Source organism: Misgurnus anguillicaudatus, chromosome 10, assembly GCF_027580225.2.
Source record: "Misgurnus anguillicaudatus chromosome 10, ASM2758022v2, whole genome shotgun sequence".
NCBI classification, from domain to species: Eukaryota; Metazoa; Chordata; class Actinopteri; order Cypriniformes; family Cobitidae; genus Misgurnus; species Misgurnus anguillicaudatus.
Window position 1 is genome coordinate 22,209,414 of NC_073346.2, and position 21,593 is coordinate 22,231,006.

A 21,593-nucleotide genomic window follows, 5' to 3' on the forward strand; every position below is an offset into this window, starting at 1 on the left:
CCTAACCCCAACCATCACAGAAACCCTTTTGCTACTTCACATTTTCAAGATACATCATTCTGTTTGATTTATAAGCTTGTTTCCTCATGGGGACATCAAAATGTCCCCACAAGGTCACAAAAACACTGGTATTCCTATCTTTGTGGGGACAATTGGTCCCCACTCCCCACAACGTGATAATTACCAGGTACACACACACACACACACAAAATCATTAGTTTACACTACCTTGGATTTTTCATGCGTTAGGAAAACTGGGATAAGTGCTGTTTTCACAGCTGCAAATTTCCCTCCAAATGAAGTACTACCTTATGTGTTCTGAAGTTATTGGCACTAAACTGATGACTTCACACACTAATGCATTTCTGCCCCTTGCACAAGCGCTCTATAAAATCCTGTCTGGCTGTGGCATTTATCCTGCCCTGTTCTCAGTCATAGCAATGAAGACTATTGTGTTTGCTTTACTGGTGGTGGCTGTGGGTAAGCAGATCTCTCTTATCATTTTCCTTTACTCATGCCAGTTGGTAGTCTTCTATCTAAGTCAAGAGCTACAGGTTTGATGATTAACAATAATACAGTTCATGGCAATTATTTAACCAGAAATTACATAAATGATGACAAACAAATATCATCCTAGTAATTAAACATAAGACTGTGAACTTTCTTTGATAAAGCTGCCAGTACAGATGATGGAAAAATCATTGGCGGTTTTGAATGTGCACCTCACTCCCAGCCCTGGCAGGCGTATCTCACCTATGATGGTATACGCTTGCCTTGTTCAGCATCTTTGATTAATGAATACTGGCTTGTGTCAGCTGCTCAGTGTTACGTTACGTGAGTATGAATCTGTATTCTGGCTTTTAAAGTGACACTTTGTAGTTTTTCAACCTTCATAATATATCTTCAAGACCCTTGTGATGGTACATCGACTTAAAATGGGTTGAATGACATGTCCACCTTAGCCTGACAGGGTCTGTATCGCTTTAACTCGTACTTTTAAACCTGGGGTTTCTGGTAGTAACCCAAGCACTATAGTAGTTTTTGTTGGGTATATTACTGATCATATGCTGTATTAATATTATATAGGCCTAAGACCTTATATAGGCTATAAGACACCCAGTTAAACTTTCGTTTTCTCAGTTAATTTTCTCAGTTCCTAATTAAAAGAGCCCAGGTGCGATCCTGCGACTATACCCCGAAAGTTCTCGTCACGATTATCTTGAGAAGCAAGGTCGAAACAAGAGTACGTCATTTTAGATTAGAGAATTTGTCCAGCTGTACTTCGCTACATTAACAATAAGGTATCTGTGCAAGCTAGGCCAAGGCCATGAGAACCAATATATCATTTTAGATATGAGGAAGTATTCAGCTGCACTTCTGCTACATCAAACAAATCAAATTAATTGTGGCAGACCGAGACCAATGAGAAGAATGTACGTCATCTCAGATAAGAAGTGTTTGATCTTGCTGTATAAAAATGGAGTCAGATGTTGGGAGGGCAGATGATCTTTGAGCACCTCTTTGAGGGGTGTTGATTGTCTCACTTTGTTGGCTCGAGTGAATAAAGTAATTTTTGTTTGGCACCTGGAACCTTTGTCTCCTGAGTATTTTTCTTATGAAGATTCAAGCTAAGACTTTTTGCCACAACAGCACAAAACAAAAAACTACAAAAATCTGCTTTACGGCATACGTCACTTTCTCCACTTCCTCAAATTCGGACGTGAGAGCGCAACTATTTATTTTCCTGATGTTTTTGTCATGGCCGAAGCAGCAAGAAAAAGAAACCCAAGGTTTTGTCGGAGGAGACCAGAAAGAGAAAAGGGGAGAGTGACAGAATAAAAAGAAGGACGATGATCAATTATATTGGGCCAGCGTTTGCTCGCTAGCGTGAACTAAAGAAGGAGGAGGGGTTTCTGACAGATGCTGACATGGCTCTCATGCTTTTGTACTATTAAGTAATGTTATAATGCTTGCATATATAAGTCCTGTCTGGCGCCCGAACACTATTTTTTACGTGAAGGCTACTTGGAGAGTTTAGAGAGAGACTTATATCACATGGAATGGTGGCGTCATGGATCCGGGTTTGCTTCCCCTTTAGGGCAATATTTTTTTAAATATAAACTTTAACCAAGCGACCATCGTTACAACTAGCTTGTAAACGTGAGCTACGCAATTTTTTTTGGCGTTTGATGAAAATAAAACCCATGCAATTATATTATGACACATGACATGACATGCTGGAAGGCACACTTTGTGACCTAAAGAGTTGTCTTCTTTTCCTTTGAGACAGTGCTGCGGAGCTTCTGGCTTCTAGGGGCACTAGACGTGAAAAATTCATGTCTGGCACCCCCCAGTGGCCAAAAAGTTCCATGGTGTGCCTTTAAAGTCCAGTCAGCAACATCTTTGCAACATTCAAAAAACAAAGTTTTGTTGACTGCACTTCTATCTTTTCTATTAAATAAACAAATCAAAATAAGAACTCCACTTCCACTTTGACGATGTTTACATCTGTTTTACATCTAACTTATACTGCCGCCAGGATTATATTTTTATGAATATTATATCAAATTGTATTGTATTTAGAGATTCATCAATATATCGGCCAATAATCTGTATCGCTTAATAAAAGCAATTTTTCACACTAGCCTTTAAAATATACTGGTCAGCATTTGGGGTGGATCAAGAGCGTTTATCGAAGTTGTCCTGAGACAAGAACAAGTATTGGTTTTGGGACAACTTTTGGTAAAGGTTTTGATCGGCTTCGGGTGTTGACTAGTGTAGTTTAAAGACAGCCGATAGTCATGGCCAATATATCCTGTCAATCCAAAGAGGAACTGCAATGAATTGGAGCTCTGTGTAGAAAATGTAAAGACATATCACTGGTTTACTGTGTAATATTAATGGTCATTATATTAATGAATAACGTTCCGAAAATTTTATCTTCAGAATTTAGTTAATGTAAGTTAATATAACCACCAAACTATCTGTCTAAATAATTGGCTAACGTTACTGGTGGAAAATTTTCATATCTAATTGTATTATAATATATTACATCTTATTAATGATACTCAAAGTTCAGTCTGAGCACAAGTTTGGAACAACAAAGGTGCGAAAAGATTAGCAAAAATTGCATTTTCACATAATCTTTGAGACATTATTTTTATGTAATATATTGTTTTTGTCAATTGTATTACCTTATTATTAACACTGACTAAAACTTATGCCATTTTCTTATCTCATGTGTTGCAGGGTCAACTTTATTTTTGATGCTTGCCCCTCCCATCTACGTTATGTCACACTTAGGGCATACAATATCTGTGGCTTTGCCAAAAAGGTTTTTATTTTCAATCATCAGGCAAGAAAATAAACTCTGTATGTATGTCCCATTTGACCTTATGTCCCAATCACGCTTAATTTATCCTATGTTTATGGCACAATATTCACAAATTCCTCCTTTCTGGGTTTGCTTCTCTGATGGCATCCTGTAGAAACATAGCCCAGGCTTGTCTGCTCGTCGGTTAGTGCATTTAATTGCGCAACAACTATTCAGTATTTAGGCTAAACAAAAGAAATCACTCACTTCTCAACCTGCAGACAACACGCAGATAGTGCTCTCTTACTCTCCAGCGCGGGCGTGGCGTCATATGAAATCTATCAATTAAAATCTATCAGAGATAATCTACAATCCTAATATGTGAATTAAAATAATATGGCACACCTTCATATAACTGTGGGTTGTGGGTGTCAGAAAAGACAAAACCCAACAGGCAAAAATTGTATTTCACTGTAGTGACATTAAGATTTTTTGTCAAACAGAGCTTCTCGTCTTGTTGTGCACCTGGGAGAGCACAACCTCTTGAGTGATGAAGGCACAGAGCAGCAAAGCTTCGTAGATCTGGCACTTCAACACCCAAATTATAATAATGTGTATTATAACAATGACATCATGCTGATCAAGCTGAGAACGCCTGCTGTATTCAATAACTATGTGAAGCCAATCCCTCTGGCGACCAGCTGCTCTTATACAGGAGAGAAATGCTTGGTTTCTGGATGGGGCGATGATGGAGGTGAGATGAATATTAAATGAAAATCATCTTTATATATTTGAAATTAGGATATGTGACAATTAGCATTAAAATATGTAAAAGATGCAAAGTTTTAACATTTATTGTGTTTTTATGTTTGTATTTCAGAGAACTATAAATCTGTGCTGCAGTGTTTGAATTTGCCTGTAATCTCATGGGAAGAGTGTGAAGCTTTTTATAGGCCTTCACTTACAACTAATATGTTCTGTGCTGGAGACTTAAAAGAAGGCAAAGCATGTCAGGTATGTTTTGTACAGTCTAAAAAGTTAGGTGCACTAAGCTCTTCTCATACTTATATGTGTGTTTAATTTGCAAATATCTGTTGATGTGATATTATGATACTTATACACTTTTGAAAAAACTCTTCTTAGGGCGATCCTGGTGGACCTTTTGTATGCAATGGGAAACTTCAAGGAGTTGTTTCCTGGGCCTATAATTGTGGTTCACCAAGTAATCCTGGGGTTTATGTTGAGGTGTGCCATTACATTGACTGGATCAACGACATAATGGAATTGAACTAACTGTTTGTTTGGCCTGGCTCGTCTTTTTATTTCATTGTTGATTTTCGTTTTTTTCTGAAATATCTATAATTAAACTATACTGGAACAGATACACGTGCTTATGTCATTCATTTTGGTTTTTAGCATCGCTGACTCCAAACAATGTGTTTACTTGAGCCGACACATACAGTACTGTGCAAGTACAGTTTACAATGCTACAGCGACCATATATAATTAGTTTGCAGCCTTTTAATAGAATACAACCAGAAAATTCACCCAAATTTGGTTGTGCGTGTTGTGGCTTCACAAATGCTTTGCATACCTCAGTTGTAATGAGTGGTTATTTTAGTCAAAGTTGCTCTTCTATCACCTTGAATCAGTCGGCCCATTTTCCTCTGACCTCTAGCATCAACAAGGCATACAGGACTGCCGCATACTGGATGTTTTCCCTTTTCAAACCATTCTTTGTAAACCCTAGAAATGCTTGTGCTTGAAAATCCCAGTAACTGAGCAGATTGTGAAATACTCAGACCGGCCCGCCTGGCACCAACAACCATGCCATGCTCAAAATTGCTTAAATCATCGTGTTTTATGCGCTTAAAGTTTCAGAAGGTCAGAGGGACTAAAAAGACACTTGCACAACCATGACAATAACAAACATACATGTGACATCTGCCACAAGTCTTTTGCTTTTGTGAAACTCAGATATATTAATGGGGGTGCTATTAATTTAAAATAACTCATTTATTTTGCAATTCTACATTATAAAAACCATTTGGTTTATTCACAGTATCTGTTTTTTAAAAATGTACCAAACCAGTACATTATCTCTATTTATTTAAGCCAATAATTGTCCTAGATACAGATTTTTTATTTATTAATCTTTATACTGTCATTAGTGTACACTACCTTGGATTTATCATGCGTTAGAAAAACTTTGATAAGAGCTGTTTTCACAGCTGCAAATTTCCCTCCAAATTAAATACTAACTTATTTGTTCTGAAGTTATTGACGTTAAACTGATGACTTCACACATTAATACATTTCTGCCCCTTGCACAAGCGCTATAAAATCCTGTCTGGCTGTGTCACTTATCCTGCCCTGTTCTCAGTCATAGCAATGAAGACTATTGTGTTTGCTTTACTGGTGGTGGCTGTGGGTAAGCAGATCTCTCATATCATTTTGTTTTATTCATGCCAGTTGATAATTTCTATCTACAGTGACCTATAAGGTTCCTGAGGTTTGATATTTAACACTAATACAGTACATGGCAATTATTTAACCAGAAATTACAAAAATGATGACAAACAAATATCATCTTAGTAATTAAACATTTATAAGATTGTGAACTTTCTTTGATGAAGCTGCCAGAACAGAGAATGAAAAAATCTTTGGCGGTTTTGAATGTGCACCTCACTCCCAGCCCTGGCAGGCGTATCTCACCTATGATGGTGGTAGACGCTGGCCTTGTTCAGCATCTTTGATTAATGAATACTGGCTCGTGTCTGCTGCTCACTGTTACATTACGTGAGTATCAGTATTCTGGCTTTTGTAGTCCAGTGAATACTTGACAAGTAAATGTTTACTACTCTTTTATCTTTTCTACTAAATATATAAATAAATAAATAAATAAAAATAAGAAAAAACTTTTTCTCTCAGCAAATATTGTTTTAGAATTGTGGAAACTAGTAATTTGGTATAAGCACTTTTTGTATTATTGCCTCCATGACAAATCGCTTTATTGTTTCCTAATCTTTGTTAGTTGCTTTGGATAAAAGTGTCTGCTAAATGTTGTTTAGTTTGAAAACTTCCCTAAAAAGCAACATTTCAAAGGCAATGAAGTTGACACAACACATTGTTTCAAGCCACAAAAATTTAAATCACCTCTCAACAGAAGAAAAACTAAGATATGAACACAAACTATGTTTAAGTTTTGGGCAATTGAAGTTTATACACATCACAGATTCTATGTTTTATTGATATCATTGCCAGAGGCGATGTTTACATCTGTTTTACATCTACTTTATACTGCTGCCATTATTACATATTTATATGAATATTATATCATACTGTATTGCGTTTAGAGATTCACCAATATATCACCTAATAATCTGTATCGCTTGATAAAAGCACATTTTCACACTATCCTTTAAAATATTTTAAAAACAGCATAGTCATGGCCAATATACATCTAGCAAATGCTCTTTTATCTTTTAAACGCATGATGCACATGGTTCACATGACATGCCAACACACATTTTGAAATGACGATCCACACACATGATGGGCTAAATACATGTTGTGCTTCGCATCATGCAACCTCGAAAGAGAGGTTACCAGCTGCCACTGTTTAATTATTGTACATCGTACACTGTAAAACCCAACAGTTAACTTAAACCATTTAAGTAAACTGGTTGCATTAGACCATTTAAGTTTCATAACGCATACATTTAAGTACTGTGAACTTGAGTCATGTGCAATTATGCACTTATATTTAAGTAGTGTTAACTTGGGTATGGGTGCATAACTGCATATGATTCAATTTGTTTAAGTTCACAGTACTCAAATGTGTTTTAAAACGAATGCAACCTTTTTACTTAAATGGTTTGAGTTGAGTTATGTCCCTTATGTCCCAATTACGCTTAATTTATGTTTATGGCACAATATTTACAAATTCCTCCTTTCTGGGTTTGCTTCTCTGATGGCATTCTGTAGAAACATAGCCCAGGCTTGTCTCCTCATCAGTTAGTGCATTTAATTACGCATCAACTATTCAGTATTTAGGTTTAACAAAAGAAATCACTCACTTCTTAACCTGCAGACAACACACAGATAGTGCTCTCTTACTCTACATATGACGTCATATGAAATCTATCAATTAAAATCTATCAGAGATAATCTACAGTCCTGACAAAACCCAATAGGCAAAAATTGTATTTCACTGTAGTGACATTAAGATTTTTTGTCAAACAGAGCTTCTCGTCTTGTTGTGCACCTGGGAGAGCACAACATCTTGAGTGATGAAGGCACAGAGCAGCAAAGCTTCGTAGATCTGGCACTTCAACACCCAAATTATAATAATGTGTATTATAACAATGACATCATGCTGATCAAGCTGAGAACGCCTGCTGTATTCAATAACTATGTGAAGCCAATCCCTCTGGCAACCAGCTGCTCTTATACAGGAGAGAAATGCTTGGCTTCTGGATGGGGCGATGATGGAGGTGAGATGGATATTAAATGAAAATATTTGATACTTTATATATTTGAAATTACTAGGATCTGTGTTTGTGTTAAAAGCATTTCAATTAGATATGTAACAGATGCAAAGTTTTAACATTTATTGTGTGTTTTTATGTTCTTATTCCAGTTAACTATCAATCTAGGCTGCAGTGTTTGAATTTGCCTGTAATCTCATGGGAGGAGTGTGAAGCTTTTTATAGGCCGTCACTTACAACTAACATGTTCTGTGCTGGAGACTTAAAAGGCAAAGCATGTCAGGTATGTTTTTAACAGTCTGAAAAGGCAGGTGCACAGAGCAATAATTTCAAATATCTGAATGTGATATTATGATACTAATACATTTTTGCAAAAACTCTTCTCAGGGTGATTCTGGTGGACCTTTGGTATGCAATGGGAAACTTCAAGGAGTTGTTACATGGGGCTATAATAGTTGTACTTCACCAAATAATCCTGGGATTTATGTTGAGGTGTGCCGCTACATTGACTGGATCAACGACATAATGGAATTGAACTAACTGTTTGTTCGGCCTGCCTTGTCTTTTAAATTCACTTTTGATTTTCGTTTTTTTCTGAAATATCTCAAATTAAACTATACTGGAACAGATACGCGTGCTTATGTCATTCATTTTGGTTTTTAGCATCATTGACTCCAACCAACGTGTTTACTTGAGCTGACTTCTCTCTCTGATTAATGTATGGTCCTTGAACAGCATTATTTATCCCTTACGAAAGGAAAATATATTTACCAATATATTACTTGAAATATATTGTAATATACTGCAATATATTATTTTACTTTCCATTTTACAATATATTATATATTGGCAATACATGGAATAATATATTGATGGTACATACACTCTAAAAAACAATGGGTTAAAAACAACCCACATTGGTTTGTTTTTAACCTAACTGCTGGGTAAATATAGGACAGAACCCATATGGGGTTAAATTAACCCAAGAAGTTGGGTTAATAATTTTAACCCAGCCAATGGGTTGTTTTTTCTACCCAAAACTTGGGTTATTTTTTACTAAAATGATGGGTTAATTTGACTTCATAAATGGGTTAAAAATGTATATAGGGTTATTTTTATTCCTTTTAAAATTATCATTTAAAATTAAAAACCACAAGATAAACAAACAGGTCAACATTGTATTAACTTTATTTTTCATTAATATTTTTTAGCATATTACACTTTGTGTAATGTAACAAATACAATGTGTGTAACGTACACTTTGTACACAATAGCTCAATCAAAAATTCAGGAGATCATACAAAACTATAAATACAATAAATAAAATTCAATTTTTCAACAATTTTAAACAATTTTAAACAACTTCTTCACTTGCCTCTAATTGCAAAAGTGTAAGGGGTGGTTTCCCGGACAGGGATTGGCTTAAGCCAGGGCTAGTCCTTAGTTATTAATTAGGAAATATAACAAGTTTGAACAAACATTACTTGTGTGCATTTTGAGGGAAAACAAAGGGCACTGGTGTATTTTAAGATATGTCAGTGCAAGTAGTTTTCAGTTTGGACAGCTCTTACATTTACTTTAGTCTAGGACTAGTCTTATCCTTGTCTGTGAAACCGCCTCTATATGTTTTAACATTTAAAAAAAAATCATGAAATTCATTAAATACCTTTAAGAACAACTGTTTGTTACAAAGCAGTATTGTTTTAGTCTACATTATGAACACACACAAAAAAAACTATGAAATACAGCATTTTGCCAGTGTAACATTTCATAAACATGTCATTAATACACATCAAGTAATACTCTTCCTTAAAGGTGCTCTAAGCGAATTCACGCGTTTTAGACCATAAAACATTTTTTGTTACATACAGCAAACATCTCCTCACTATCTGCTTGCTGCCTGTCCGCTGATCAAACTGTAAAAAACGTGATCTCTGTAGACAGCCTAGGCTCCACAAACTGCAATAAAAACAAAGTGGCTAAACCTACCACCAGAAAGGATAACAAAGTGTTCCAGCCAATTAACGACAAGAAGCATTTGGGGGTGAGGGTTGGGCGCGTTCATGAAAGCACGCAAAGAAGGGAAGGAGTTAGCTACGCTCCGTTTGTTTCAAAACAGTTCAAACATCAACAAAAAGTAACGTCACACAGATTCGCTTAGAGCACCTTTAAGTCTGTAAAAAAAACTAAAATGATAACTCTTGTACCTGAAACCCAGTCTATTCAAAAAACCTCTTGTCTATTTACTTGCAAGAATGTAGTGCTTCTACTACCCCAATCAAAGTGCCTTGTCCAAAGTTTCTCCTCCAAGGATGACGAATGCCTGGGACTCATGTGTCCAGGAAATAATGGTAAAGTCCTGATGCTTCAGCCTGCTGGAGGTACTCCATCATATTTGTTCCAACCTAAAGGACACACAATGCAAATGAGTTAAGGAGAAACTTGGGGGGTGTCAGGGTGTGGGTGATGGGTTTGGGAGTTATTACACCTTGATCTTGCCCACTTTAAGACAGCCACTAATAGGGATGCAGCGATTAACCGGTTTCACTATTAACCGCGCTTTAAAATGTCACGGTTAAGTAACCGTAAAGCCTCCGCTACACTGCGTGTTTTTGTTTCACGCACGCACACACAAACCAGATCCACGAACCACCAAGAGGCGCGTGCGGCATGCGACATGCTCGTTAGCGCACTGTATGACAAAGCTCCGCGTTCAAAAGAATATGTGCGCGTGACACGTCTCTTGGTTGTTCGTGCATCTGGTGTGTGTGTGCGTGCCTGCATGGGTGCGTGAAAGAGCCACACTCCAATCGGTCTGTGCAGCATTAAAAACCTCCTCCTCGCGGATCAAATCTGGGCGGGGCTCCTGGTGGTCTGACTGCATTTAATAACGTTGAATTATTTTAACGCGTTAATGATTTATGAATTAATAGCATGAGTTAACACGTTAATGCTGCCAGTACAAAATGACTCGCAGAACCCAGTCCAGGATGACCCTGTGTTATTATTCGTTTTGAGAGGCTCTTATCATTTTTACTAATACTTTAAACAAATCAAAATAATATACATTTAGTTTTATAATATATCTATAATATATTATAATATTATAATATATTCAGTCCAAATATAAAATTACATTTATTCAAAAGATCATTAAAATGAATAGCCTACAGGTTTCAAAAGGCACCTATACTGTTTAAGTCAAAGCCTGCTAGGTTATTATTATTATCATTTGTCCAAGAATTACAGAAAAAAATACACAAACTGAAAATACAAAAGAATTTAGCAATTGTTAAAAAATGTATTCATGTGATTTTTTACATTAATGTTGTAAAATAAATGAGTCCATAATAACCGTAATAACCGTACAACCGTGATTATTTATCAGACTATAACCGTACCATCAAAATTTATAATCGTTGCATCCCTAACCACTTACATAATGTCCCAAACTTTTGAATGGTAGTTTATTTAAATACCTGGTAAATAAAGAATTAAAGTAAATTTCTTGATTTGTACTTACAGGCTGAATGTCGATGAAAGCTTTTTTGCCATCATCAATGCTGGGCCGGACTTTTTCTGGCAGTTTTGAAGGGTGGAGGTGGAAGCAAAACAGGGAGCAGCTTTAATGCAAGATATCCGTTTGCATCTGTAGCAGCAGAAATTGAAAAGCAATATGTTCAGATAATGTCGGTTAACTGTCTGGCATTTCAAATAAATGAAGATGAGTGGAGAAAGTGCTAAATCTCCCAACAGCAATTATTGTCAAAAATTTTCTTCATTAATTTATCAGTGGGTGTCTTTATTAAATTGCTATTAGTAAATCTGGCCCATAATATCAAAATAGTTGAGAAACTTTACCTTGTGTCATCTCCTCAACTGAACATGGAAGCTTTGCAACATCCTATCAGTATATCAAGGGAGCCATTTCTCGAAGAGTTTTGGAGCTGCATCCTGGTGTAATGTGTAAAAGTCTTGTGCAATCTAAATGCAAAAATAACAAAAAAACAACTTCTAAAATACTAGAAGACTAAATAAAACTCTTGTTACAATATGATAAGGGCAGTATATTAACATACCATGCCTGGGGTAGTTAGCCTAGGAAACTCATGGAAACTCAGACCACCTAAAACAGAAAAACACAAACTTTTAGCTGTAAGTGATGCATTTTTTTTCTATCAATATAGATAATAGACCAGGGGTGGCGAACGTCGGTCCTGGAGAGCCACAGCCCTGCAGTTTTTAGCTCCAACCCTGATTAAGGCTATGTTTACACGTGGGCGGCTATTTTCAAACTGACATTTCAACCTCTCCGGTTTCAAAAATAATATCGTGCACACATGTCAGTTTTCAGAAAAGTGTTTATTTACACGTACGCGTGCATATATGCCGTCAAGAGAAGCTCAAGCCCACATAAGCCAATCACCGGCAGCGCTGGTGGTGACGCAAACTGGTTCTTCATGTTGGAGGGAGGAGTTGTTGCAGTAGGTGATCGATGACGTCAAAGTACCGCGAGAGCGAGTTGAGGAATCACACGTAGAGGTCTAATTTCAAATCGCTCTCGCGGTACTTTGACATCATTCGTCTGTCAGTTCTTGCAACGCCGCATGAAGTCAAACACACGTAAAATTTCTGACCTCCGAGCACTTGTCTCTGCTCCTCGACATAATGGAGCAGATGTATTTGCAAATACAAACACACAAAACGAGTTTGCACGAACATAAATGTGATCTTGGAAGCGTTCAGAGTAGCAGTCACATGTAAACATAGGTCGCACTTTTGACGTAGGTGCAAGCTCTGGCGCATACTCTGTGACATTGCCTGCTTAAACATCTGTTTGTCTCAGTTTACGTTCAACCGTGCAACTGAAAATTTTCAAGATCTCCACTCTGGCCGGAGTTTTAAGAAACAATCGGTTTCAGAGGCGAGTTCTCCGTTTGCGTGTAAACGAGGGGCACAAACGAAGGTAAATCTCTCAGTTTTTAAAAATAACCATGTACGTGTAAACAGAGCCTAAACCTCACCCGTCTGAAGGTTTCTAGTAACTCTTTAGACCTTGATTACCTGTTCAGGTGTGTTTGATTAGAGCTGGAGCTAAACTCTGCAGGACTGCAGCTCTCCAGGACCGACATTCGCCACACCTGTAATAGACCATTCATACTTATTCATTTGTTTAGGTGATTTCAAATGTCAACATTGGCTTTCAGAGATCATGCACCCCACCTTTAATTTACTTGTCACCACCTGCTGGCATTAATGTTGCACTTAAGAGAAACTATATTTGAAGCATTGTCACTGTCGAAAAGACGATTGAATCTCTTTTGATAGTTTTCGTAGACAGCAGTGTTTATATCTGAACTATAAAGATTTATTCCAGTACTTCCGGAATAACATATATCTGAATGTTTGTTTCATACGTTACGTTACACGTAAACTGCTTTCGCTGGATAAGCACGGAGGCAGATTTGAATGTCACAGAGTGTGATTAGGCTTTATAAATGACAGGATTCAACTAACTTTAAAATGTCCATTAAACAACTTCCGGTAAACTCCGCTAAGAATAAATAACAACAAAGTCTTTTAAGAGTAGTTAATTTCTGATACCAAGCAAAATAAACAACAAGTAAATTACCTCAGTTCTTATTTCATAGCTAAAGCTTATAAAAACTACACTGAGCTAACGTTGCTAAGTAAAATGTGTACTATAATGTATACATTGTTAACTACAAATCGGCTATCAAACCTCCCTTCACATGGTCATGATCGCTGTCTCCCCCTGCCTTTAGGAAACCAAAACATTTGTTATCTTTGACGAAGTAATTTGTTCCAGAATTCATCTGAGGCACTAGTCAGACCATTAAACCGGAAGTAAACACCAGACGCGTACCCGCGACACGCGTGCGTCCGATGATACGGTCTATACTCATAATAATAAAGTATAATTATAGTCCAATGTTAATCGCCATTATTACCATATTAAATATATAGACAACACTTTTGCCAATAGGTATCGATTAAATGATACAAAGACAAATACAGACCTTTATTTCACCAGAAAAGAACCGCTGAAGAAGTCTGCTTGTAAAGTCCTGCTGTATTTCTTCTTCTGACGATCCAAAATCCCCGCGACAGATGATCCATGAATGGGGTTATTTTGACCCAGCAGCACTGCTGTACAGCGGGGGAGGGGCTGCTTTAACTGTTCGTGTACAAAAAATGGTTTTCAGAAATTAATTACCAGAGATTTTTTACGGGCTGTAATTGTCAAAAATCTCATTTTAATAATCTGAAAATGCAAAGAATGCATTTACTTTAACTTACATTAATCTCGTTTTAAGTTAACAGTTAACTGGGCTTTGAAGTAACGTAAATGTCGCCATATAACGTTAGTTAAGAAGAAACTTAAGGCTTTGTCCAAAGGGGACGTTTAAAACATTAAACAAAAACAGTAGAAAACGTAGTTACTATCCAACGGGCATATCAAACAAGCCAACCTAAACGAACGAAGCTGGCGGCGTATTTAATGCCATGTAAAACTGAATGTAATGGCACTTACGTCTTTATATAGCCCTCGATATTATGATATGTGTATAAATAGGTTTAAAAATACATGTTATATGAATAAATATGTTGATACGAACCTTATTTCTCCAAATATTAGTGTGCGTTGCTTCCACCTCAAATTCAGTCAGCCCGTGCTGCACCTGAATCTGCGCCGAGTTGATTTGACCCAATGAGCTGGGTTGTTGAGTCCGGGAGGGGGAGGGGGTGTATTGATTCCACTCTCAGTGAAAATTACCCAGAAAATAACCCAGTGGTGGGGTTACATAAAACTACCCAAAAAACTACCCAAGACTGCGAAAATAACCCAAAAAAATTACCCAAATGGCTTAACCCCACATTTGGGTAGAAAAAATAACCCAGGATTTTTTAGAGTGTATATTCAATATATGTGTAATATATTGCAGTATATTGCAAAATATACAAATTATTGCCGCTTTCAATATATTGTACATTAAATATAATATATGTGTTTATATATTTAAAAATATATGCAATATTATATTTATAAATATCCGCAATATTGTATTTCGATTTATATGCGAAAATGTATTAACAAAATATGTACAGATATAGTGTCACATGTTTACTATATGGTAGAATATATTTCAAATATATGTAAAATTATATGGAAAATACATGAAATATATGTAGAAATGTGTTGGATATATTATGGAATACATTTTAAATATATTTAAAATTAGATGGAAAATGTGTGAAATATATGTGCATATATGGGAATATGTATTAAAAATATATGTACAGATATAGTGTCACATGTAAGTTTACTATATGGTAGAATATATTTCAAATATATATACAACTATATGGAAAATATACGTAGATATGTGTTCGATATATTGTGTAATACATTTTACATATATTTAAATTAGATGTAAATATATGTACATATTTATTGTAAATGTATGCATGATATGTGTACATATATGAAAACATGCACATACAATGTATGAACATATATGGGGATATATAACGTATATGTACATGAAACATCTACAATTTATAAATACTTAAATGTGCAACATGCAATATACAAACATTTACACCACATATTAACACAGACTGATGGGTAATCTATCAAAAGCCACCTTTATTTTCTTTTAATCAGGCACAGATACTAAACCCAATTCAAGGTACAGAGCTACATAGGCCTATTAAAACCACAAGAGGTTTTGCATATGGTCAGTCAAAGGAAATTATGGCTTTACATTACATTACATAAATGTGTTGCATTGCATTTACATAAATTACATTTTAAAAGAGTGCCATTAAACAAAAAATATACAAGATATAAGTTAAAGCAACTTAAATTATCAATGTCCATTTCAAACTTTCAGCAGTGCCATTATACAATATAAAGACAATATCTATAAACAAAATGCACAGACAATAATGAACAAATAAATAATAAACAAACTTTCAAGAAGTTTTGGGAACCGTGAAAAAGCAAAGAAATAAATTGCCAAAAGAACAGTCCATTATCCTGGTTAGGATCCATGCTTTTCCTCTTCACCTGGGGCCTCATTTATCAACATTGCGTAGAAAATGTTCTATATTTGTACCTACGAATGAAATTTAGAATGTGCCTAAGTACAAAAAAATCGGGATTTATCAAACGTGCGCACGTGGTTCGTACGCACATCAGTAAGTTACCCTTGATGAAAAATCCCACTTGTTCTTAAGCACCATGCTCGTGCACGTTCATAGTCATTTGCATTCCGAAACGCCTCCAATGAACCATATATGGTGACAACACCTCCCGTTATATGTCACGTGGTTGTGCTTTTCCCTCACTGCAAAAATGGCAAAGAGCGAAAAAGAGGAACTTTACAGACACAGAAATTGAGTTACTGGTGGATGAGTTTGAATCCAAATAACACATACTGTTTGGTTCACTTAGTGCGGGAGGAATGACTAACAAAAGAAAACAAATCTGCATGGGAATATGTTACCAGTGAGTTTAATTCCGTTGTGTATAAGAACACTTCTAGAAATAAAAAGTGGTTTGACATTAAATTATCAGCCAAAAAAAAAAAAAAAAATAACGCGTCACAGCACACCGACGTGAAATCGGTGCAACTGGAGGAGGACAGACATCTTTCCACCTTGGACAACAGCATATTAACCAGCATCATTGGCGCGATCTTTGAAAACGCGCTACCGGCGGAATGGATTATTTGCCAAGTCTTCCAATAACGCAAGGATAAGCCATTGCACTGTGTCAAGCATTTGTCGGAGACTTCATTTATACAAATCACATGTAGAGCTTTCACAGATACAGATACATATCACAAATAAATCATTATACTTATTTGCTGTTACCATACTGACAATAATCATTTTTAACACCTGCTTGTGGATAAAAAATAGACACTTCTTTACTCACTGGAACAGGGTCCTGTGTAGTATCGCTATTCTACCACTAGATGCTCTGCGTACGCATACTCAGAGGTGTGCGTATATTTACATACATTTCTACGTATAATTGCAATTTGATAAATTCCATACTTTGCGTAAAACTGTTCCTACGCACACTTTACGCACACTTCTGTGCGTACGCACGTTTGATAAATGAGGCCCCTGGTGTCTTAGCTCACAGATTCTACTGTGGATGGATTTTCTGACATCAGCTTCCTTGGCCGTAGGAAACTGTTTTAAAACAGCATCTGTGGAGCAGAACAACAAGGATTACTCTCTCCCTCCTCCTGCTGCCCCTCTTGTTCACAAAAATCTCGCAATAAAAACTGGAAAGCACCAACTCTGAAAACTATGTACCTTGTAAAACTTGAAGTTTCCTTGGAGCCTGCTGACATCAGCCTTCTTCTTCTTGAGTTTTACTGGCAGTTGGCAAACTACTTTTAGGGGCATTACCGCCACCTACTGATTAGGAGTGTGGGTCAGGATCATATGTCAGGACCTATCTATCAGCCTCCTTGTTGCTAGTGCCTGTTACGCATACTGTCCTCTCTTTGCGCCTGAATCTCAGCTTCCTACTCGAGCATTGCGAGCTACATGCTCTGACGTGCTCAATGCTGGTTAAGGACCATACATTCCTCAAGATTCATCAGCTCTGTGCACATGCTATTACAGATCACCTAAGGCCAACATTATTCCTGCTAGCATTGTCTAGGTGTTTTTTTTTTGTATATTATCAGCTGGTCTGTTTTCCTAATGTGTACTGCTTAGTACTTTAAGTGAGTTAACACACATCATGATTTTCACGATGGTAACCACAAAACTCAAAGAAGAAACAGAAACTTTTCTAAATCTCAAAAATAAATGAACATTAAACACTAACAAATCTTTCTTTTTAGTTAAAAACACAAAAAAATAGCATTTCATTTAAAATGTTACTCTCCAAATGCACTCCCATGCAAAGCATACTGGGAACTACAAGTCCACTGCCTAGTTGGTGCCACTGCCTACTTTTTGGTGTAGTAAAAATATTAGATTAAACCTCATAATTTCTACATAATATTAACATTTATTGAGAAAGATTTTCCTAAGTAAAATTATAACAAATACACAATTAATTCATCTACAAAATAAACTGTGTGGGAATAGTTGTAAGTTGCATTACATATTTTACAGTCACTGCACATAGTCACAAAATAATTTAATACATTTTAATCAAAAACTTTTACGGGTTTTAAGTCAAAACTTAAGTTAATAAACTAAAACATTCAAGTAAACTGAACTTAAATTCACATGTTGTAAGGAATACCCATAATCCTTTGCACCTAAATATTTAGATTTTTTTAAAAGCTTTTTCACAGAATAAGAATTGCTTAAATATTTGTTAATAAAATGTCATAAAAGTTTAAGCTCTTATATTATTGATGTTGTTTTGTTGAAAATTATAAATTTGTGAAGTCACCGTTCAGGTAATCAGTCTTTCCTTACATGAACATAGTTGTGTGTGTGTTTAACATGGGGGATCCAATGACTGATTTATAGTCATAAATTTTCTGTTATAATGCAATTTATAGCACTAAGAGTAACTAAGTCCATCCAATCATATCAAAGAAAATAACAGTAAATAAGATTTGTTTAATATTTTTAGGACAGCAATGCTTCAATATTCAAAAAGTAATAGATTTTACCTAAACGATTAAAATAAATCTAATTTCTAAAATAAAAATAATTAAGTGACATTTACTTAATTCTTTAACAAACGTTTCATCCATTATTAAATAGATTTTATTTGATTTTAGTAGGTAAGCTGTAACCTACCTTAAAAAACCAGTTCTTGCAAATTGTTACAAGGATTTTTTAAAAGTAAATTTACAAGTTGTTTTTTCAGTGAACCAGAAAAACCCCTAAACTTTGTAACTGATTTGCAATTTTACACATAAGAACCATGTGGTTTATTCACAGTATCTGTTCATTGAAATGTACTAAACCAGTAAATTCTCTTTATTTGTTTGAACCAATAATTGTCCTATATGCAGATATATTTCTATTAATCTTTATACTGCCAGTCTCACACAATTTTGTTATATAGTCACGTTAAAAATTTTTTATCATCACACATTTTTGCGTTTTTCGTGATCGTATAACGAATTCCTGTTTTCGTGTGATTATCATGTGTTGGTTACTCAACTGTTTTGTCCTATTTTCTTAACATTGTCACTTTGATTTAGGGATAGATTTACATAAAATGACATCCCTACCCAAACACAACTCTAACCTTAACGCCAGGCGACATATAAAAAAATAAATCAGAAAAAAATAGTATAAACTAATGTATAAAGTGACATTCTAATGCAAGCAGCAAATCTAACCCTAAACCAAAGCGACAACAATGGTTTAAAAGGAGGAAGAGCAGTTGAGTAACCAATACGTGATAATCACACAAAAACAGGAATATGTTATACGATCACAAAAAAACGAGGAAATTCGTTATAATATCACGAAAAAGAATTAAAATATCACTAAACCTTGTGAAACTAGGTAGCGTCATTAGTGTACACTACCTTGGATTTATCATGCGTACCGGAACACTGTGATAAGAGCTGTTTTCACAGCTGCAAATTTCCCTCCAAATTAAATACTAGGTTATGTGTTCTATATTTAATGATGTTAAACTGATGACTTCACACATTAATAAATTTTTGCCCCTTGCACAAGCGCTCTATAAAATCTTGTCTGGCCACTTATCTTGCTCTCGTTCTCAGTCATAGCAATGAAGACTATTGTGTTCGCTTTACTGGTGGTGGCAGTGGGTAAGCAGGTCTCTCATATCATTTTGTTTTATTCATGCCAGTTGATAATTTCAACCTACAGTGACATATAATGTTCATTATAGGTTTGGTGTTTAACATTAATACAGTACATGCTTTAACAACAATTATTTAACTAACATACAAAAGTGATGACAGAAAGATCAGCTACAGTAATTAAAGACATTTACAAGACTTGTTGGTGGACTTTTTTATTTTTAATTAAGCTGCCGGTACAAATGATGATAAAATCATTGGGGGTTTTGAATGCGCACCTCACTCCCAGCCCTGGCAGGCGTATCTCACCTATGATGATGGTCAACGCTGGTGTGGAGCGTCTTTGATTAATAAACGCTGGCTCGTGTCAGCCGCTCACTGTTACCTTACGTGAGTATGAATCTGTATTTTAAGTTTTGTTTACTTTTAAACACCCTTAAAGGCAGCTATGCCATAGAAGAATCATGTTTGGTTCTTCAAAGAACCATTTCTTTTACATTTTAAAAAGATTCTTCAATAACATTGTGAAGCACCTTCATTTTTAAGAGTGTACACTGAAAAAAAATATTTGCTGTTTCAACTTAAAAAAGTAAGTTACCTGTTTGCCTTTGTTTAAAAAAAGTAATATTTTCAAGTTGAACTAACTCAAAATTTTAAGGCAACCAGGTAACTTACTTTAGGTTGAACCAACTTTTTACAGTGAGCAAAATTTCAAAGGCCAGGGATTTGAAACAACACATCCTTGATTTGGGAAGCTATATAACCCAACAGGCAAAAATTGTTTTCCAGTGTAATGATATTAAGATTCTCTGTCAAACAGACCTTCCCGTCTTGTTGCGCACCTGGGAGAGCACAACGTCTTTGTTATTGAAGACACAGAGCAGCGATTCTACGTGGATAATGCGATTCCTCACCCAGATTATAATGAGTATACGGCTGACAATGACATCATGCTGATTAAGCTTAATCGACCAGTTGTATATAACGACTATATAGAGCCAATCTCTCTGGCGACCAGTTGCTCTAGTACAGGAGCGGAATGCTTGGTTTCTGGATGGGGCAATCAGATCAACACTGGAGGTAAGATGAACGTTAAATGAAAATCATCTTTATATTTTTGAAATGACTAAGATCTGCATCGGTTATAAAAGCATCACTATTGGCAAATAGATATGTATATGGAAAGTTGTAACATTTATTGTTTTTATGTTCTTATTCCAGTTAATTATCCGTCTGTACTGCAGTGTTTGAATTTGCCTGTAATCTCAAGAGAAGACTGTGAAGGTGCGTATGGCTCTATGATTACCAATAACATGCTCTGTGCTGGATTCTTAGAAGGAGGCAAAGACTCATGTCAGGTACGTTTTGACAGTCTGAAAAGTCATGTGTGCAAACTTATGTGTTTAGTTTCTTTGTGCAGACTAACTCTGTTGATGTAATATTATGATGCTAATACATTTTTGCAAACATTCTTCTCAGAATGATTCTGGTGGACCTCTTGTATGCAATGGGAAACTTCAAGGAGTTGTTTCCTGGGGAAATGGCTGTGCTCTATCAGGCTATCCTGGGGTTTATGCTGAGGTTTGCCGCTACAATGACTGGATCAACGACACCATAGCTAACAACTAACTGTTTGTTTGGCCTGGCTCGTCTTTTTAATTCACAGTTGATTATCATTTATTGTTTAATATTTCTAATTAAATCATATTGGGACAGATACATACGCTTATGTCTTTGATTTGTTTTTAGCAATGTTGACACCATTTGATTAGTTGTTTTCGCTATGGTATAGTGACCGTATATAATTATTTTTCAGCCTTTTTTAGAATACAACCAGAAAATACAGGACATTTGAATGTAGGTTTAGGAATCAAGGGGATGTGACCTCCCCTTGGACCTGAACAATAGCAGGAACCTACAGGCTCACTTAAACCTAAATGAAATGTATTATTTATTTATATTTGTATAAGACGTCAGGACTCAAAAGAG

The 21,593-nt window shown here is 35.9% G+C and overlaps 3 protein-coding genes and 1 long non-coding RNA gene across 9 annotated transcripts in view; 2 read left to right on the top strand and 2 right to left on the bottom strand.

The window, feature by feature from the left end:
* Positions 1–21,593, bottom strand: part of LOC129447986 (serum paraoxonase/arylesterase 2) — a 315,340-nt gene that overhangs the window by 268,371 nt on the left and 25,376 nt on the right. The gene's annotated exons all lie outside the window — the stretch shown is intronic.
* On the top strand, positions 320–4,695 carry LOC129448001 (trypsin-2-like). Its single transcript, XM_055210016.2, has 5 exons — positions 320–480; positions 675–834; positions 3,817–4,067; positions 4,194–4,327; positions 4,457–4,695. Exons 1-5 carry the CDS (start codon positions 342–344, stop codon positions 4,604–4,606), a joined length of 834 nt encoding a protein of 277 aa, XP_055065991.2. The 5' UTR covers positions 320–341; the 3' UTR covers positions 4,607–4,695.
* Positions 5,589–21,323, top strand: LOC129448002 (trypsin). 3 transcript variants are annotated; one of them, XM_055210017.2, is made up of 5 exons: positions 5,589–5,744; positions 5,950–6,112; positions 7,559–7,809; positions 7,956–8,086; positions 8,191–8,432. In XM_055210017.2, exons 1-5 carry the CDS (start codon positions 5,705–5,707, stop codon positions 8,341–8,343), a joined length of 738 nt encoding a protein of 245 aa, XP_055065992.1. In that variant the 5' UTR covers positions 5,589–5,704; the 3' UTR covers positions 8,344–8,432. The 3 variants fall into 3 exon arrangements, with proteins under 3 accessions (XP_055065992.1, XP_073728210.1, XP_055065994.2); XM_073872109.1 differs by lacking the exons at positions 5,950–6,112; positions 7,559–7,809; positions 7,956–8,086; positions 8,191–8,432 and adding exons at positions 19,835–19,994; positions 20,425–20,684; positions 20,826–20,962; positions 21,084–21,323 and having other exon boundaries at positions 5,667–5,744; XM_055210019.2 differs by lacking the exons at positions 5,589–5,744; positions 5,950–6,112; positions 7,559–7,809; positions 7,956–8,086; positions 8,191–8,432 and adding exons at positions 19,455–19,610; positions 19,835–19,994; positions 20,425–20,684; positions 20,826–20,962; positions 21,084–21,323.
* LOC129446201 (uncharacterized) lies at positions 8,974–14,741 on the bottom strand. 3 transcript variants are annotated; one of them, XR_012371535.1, is made up of 6 exons: positions 14,445–14,741; positions 13,845–14,002; positions 11,883–11,929; positions 11,665–11,787; positions 11,327–11,452; positions 8,974–10,208 (listed from the first exon to the last, which is right to left on the bottom strand). It is a non-coding gene; the product is annotated as an uncharacterized lncRNA (long non-coding RNA). The 3 variants fall into 3 exon arrangements; XR_012371534.1 differs by lacking the exons at positions 13,845–14,002; positions 14,445–14,741 and adding an exon at positions 12,868–13,288; XR_012371533.1 differs by lacking the exons at positions 13,845–14,002; positions 14,445–14,741 and having other exon boundaries at positions 11,883–13,288.

Coding starts and splice junctions, on each gene's coding strand:
- LOC129448001 (XM_055210016.2), top strand. CDS start 342: ATGACTTCACACACTAATGCATTTCTGCCCCTTGCACAAGCGCTCTAT. Junction 4,068..4,193: donor TGGATGGGGCGATGATGGAG/GTGAGATGAATA, acceptor TTTGTATTTCAG/AGAACTATAAATCTGTGCTG. Junction 4,328..4,456: donor AAGAAGGCAAAGCATGTCAG/GTATGTTTTGTA, acceptor AACTCTTCTTAG/GGCGATCCTGGTGGACCTTT.
- LOC129448002 (XM_073872109.1), top strand. CDS start 5,705: ATGAAGACTATTGTGTTTGCTTTACTGGTGGTGGCTGTGG. Junction 5,745..19,834: donor TTTACTGGTGGTGGCTGTGG/GTAAGCAGATCT, acceptor TTTTTAATTAAG/CTGCCGGTACAAATGATGAT. Junction 20,685..20,825: donor CAATCAGATCAACACTGGAG/GTAAGATGAACG, acceptor TTCTTATTCCAG/TTAATTATCCGTCTGTACTG.